At 44.4% G+C, this 3,150-nt stretch overlaps 1 protein-coding gene across 1 annotated transcript in view; it reads right to left on the bottom strand.

Moving 5' to 3' along the window:
- Window positions 1-294: 294 nt before the first annotated feature.
- GPATCH8 (G-patch domain containing 8) overlaps window positions 295-3,150 on the bottom strand; it is a 93,115-nt gene continuing 90,259 nt past the window's right edge. The window contains exon 9 of the mRNA XM_027767837.1: window positions 295-3,109. Coding sequence (XP_027623638.1) covers window positions 2,618-3,109 — 492 coding nt within the window. The 3' untranslated portion in view covers window positions 295-2,617. The remainder of the gene's footprint in view (window positions 3,110-3,150) is intronic.

The following is a 3,150-nucleotide window of genomic DNA, read 5'->3' as shown; positions in this document are numbered from 1 at the left end:
ATGGAAAAAATGGGAAGAAAGACACGAAAAACTTTTGTGGGAAAGGAGTGGAAAAAAGGGTGCGCATTCCAAGGTCCCTACCTAAGATGGAGAGAAAACTACAATTACTTCCTCCCATAGCCATACCTCACCTCTCTTCTGGCAGCCTGTTTTCAGAAGCAGAATTCCAAACATCTCAAACTACTGAGTTCACAAGAATCTATTCCTTGATCACTTTAAACAAGAGGTTATAACCCACTTCAACCCTTCCCAACTTCGGTGGATGGGGCAACAATCACGACAGACTCTGCTAAGTTTCCACAAATCATTGGTTTATTAGAAAGTTCCTTTCCCTCATTTTACAGCATATATATCTCTATCATATGTGATAAAGTTAAATACAATCTGTTATGCTTGTAAGTAAGGATAGGTTATTTTGTTTTTTCTTTTTCTTTTTTTTTTAAGTTTTAAAATCACTATTCTGGAAGTTAAAGATAACTGCCCCCAGGAAGGCAGAGGTGGCCAGAATATGGCTCAATCTACAAGCTAATGGGAAGCAGCACAAAAAATGTTAATACTGTATTATTTAAATATTTACATGGGGTGAAAGAAAAGAAAAAGGAGTCCCTTCACTTCAGATTATTTCATTTTTCCAGTGCTAGTTATTCAAAAAGTGGTGCTTCTGAATCAGACGAGGAGCACTGAACAGGTAGGAGAGGGGGCTCAATCAAGAGCCTGCTTCTCAGAAACTCAAAATCTTTTTCTTTTGGGAATTTGAGAAGGCAGGCAGAAACACAGAGCCTTGGCCAAGGCAAGTTGTTTTTCCTGTCAGGTGATCACTCAACCAATTCTAATCATCGGAACAGGTAGAGAAATGCCAGAGTGAACTGCTACCTACACTGCAATACCAGCAGCTTTGGGTCAGTGTGGGTTAGGGCTCAGAGCCTGGGTAGAAGGCAGGAAGATGGGAGGGCGGGGCTGAGGTGGTAACTACTATGGTCAATGTCATCGGAGAAAAGAGAAAAGGAACTTTCACCACTTAAACTTAGCTGGGAAGAAGACATGGAAACTATAGAGCCAAAGTATTTGATCTAAAAATGTGCTCACCTCTTAACGAGAAAAAAAAACAAAAAAACAAAACAAAAAAACTGTCCCAACTCTATCATCCTCCAGTCTACTTCTGCTTCAGTTTCAAGGCAACCCAAAAGGCACATTTAAAAAATTGTCAGAGGGGACTAAATACTAGGAAGGCAAAGAGACTGCTTGAAAAGGGACCCAGGAAAACCCAAGAATCCCCCCAGACAACCAATGATTCTCACTGCTTCCAGAGAATAAAGCTGTTGAATCTTCCCCTCCTCCTCTGTGGGGTCTACCTGTTTCTCTGTATAAAACAAAGCCTGTGAGGAAGACTGTCACAACTGAACATTCTGCTCACACACCCAGCTGATTTCTGTCCATCAGCTCAAAAGTCCCAGTGTCAGGGGCACCACCTACAGTGAATCACTTAGCATTTTGTCCCAGCAAAAAGTGTTGTTTTAACATTTTTATAGTTCATAACTTCAAAAAATACATGAGTTTGATAAAATATACATGCTTAGTCATTTTTGCATCTAGCAGAAAACAAATACTTTATTTTTTGTTTTCGTTTTATAACCTTTAAAGTTTCTTAATTCAACTAGGGCAAACATATTTACACAAAGCCACCAGAACAAGGATCACTTAAAGAGCTGGATGTAAAAAATATTATTGCAGTATACTACAAATATGGAACCTTTTTTATATGAGCTACAAAAAGCAGCATTTACGTTTATAGAGTTCAGTGCAATTTTTTTACATTAAAAAATCCTATAAATTAAGAAGGAAACATCAACACGACAGGAGAAAATATACCCTTCAGACACATGAGCTCCTCCCTGGGGAAGCACATGGGCGACTCCGTGTTCCGCAAAGCTTCTATTCATGATAGATCTTCTTTTCTGGGATATGCAGATGCCTCTTCTGGGATGAGGGATACAAGGACAATGCCAAATGTGTGGCTCTGTTTGGGTGGGAAATGGATCTAATTGCAGCCTGAGTTGTACCTGGTTCCAGGCCAGACTCCCTTTCAACCTCACCTGGGATAACATAAGGTCACCAATGAATTGGTCAAAGATACTGCCCCAAAGTGGTGGTATCACTACTAGAAAGACGGCTTGGCCTTCCTTGTGGCACTGAGAAGGCAGGACCAGATGGGTCCTCAACAAGTGCTTTGGTGACAACCAGCCAGCCAGAGAGGAGAAAAACGTTTTTAAATTTATAGAAGGGTGAAGGACTAAAAAGTACTGTGAGAAGGGGGCTATTTAAACATGACGGTTTAGAGATGTTGCTGCAGAGGGGTGGGTAGCACTTATTGGTGTTCCCTAGCTTACAAACACAGGAGAGGGGAAAAATAAGGAGAAGAAAAAAAAAAAAAATCCCTGATAGTAAACCCAAAGCAAACCTCAAATCTAAACCCACCCCTGCAAGCCAAAACTCAATTCTTTGGCTGTCAGACACTGCCCATCCCAGCTTCTACTTGCTGGTATTAATGGCTCAACACCCCCAAGGGAAGACTTATAGGTCACCTTCCCTGGCACTACCTAGGCTCCCACCTGCCAACTCATGTGCCATGGCTCGGGGGGTGCTGCAGGTCCTGACCTGAGAAGATGGGGTGAAGTAGTGGGTGAAGGTGGAGGGCAGTGGCAGCTGCTGCAGCAGGCCGTGGAGCAAGGAGCGTAGGGTAAAGGGCAGCATGTGGGACAGGGTGGAAAGTAAAGGGCCCAGGATGGATGGCAGAGGCGGGAATGATGTGGATGGGATGGCTAGCGAGAAAGGTGGCAGGATGGCCAGGGATAATTGAGTGAGTGAGGTGAGACAAGGAAATGGGAGTCAGATGGGGCTGGGGAATGTGATGCACCTGGGCAAGTGGCTGGGGATGAGGGTGGGGGTGAATGCCAATGGCGGCAGCAGCTGCTGCAGCATGGTGCTGGAGGATGGCGTGCTGGACAGTTGTGATGGAGGTGGCAGAGGCTGTGGCTGGCTGCTGAATGTGGATGGGTTGCAGAGCTGGTGTGGCTGGGGCCAGGGCAGCTGAAGCTGGAAAGGCCTTTACTTGCTTGGCCAGAAGCTGCTGCTGGGTGTGTTGCCGAGCGG

The sequence above is a fragment of the Tupaia chinensis genome, unplaced genomic scaffold, assembly GCF_000334495.1.
Source record: "Tupaia chinensis unplaced genomic scaffold, TupChi_1.0 Scaffold144741_1, whole genome shotgun sequence".
Classification (NCBI taxonomy): Eukaryota; Metazoa; Chordata; class Mammalia; order Scandentia; family Tupaiidae; genus Tupaia; species Tupaia belangeri.
The sequence above is the reverse complement of the archived record's forward strand: the minus strand, read 5'-3'. Positions and strand labels throughout refer to the sequence as shown.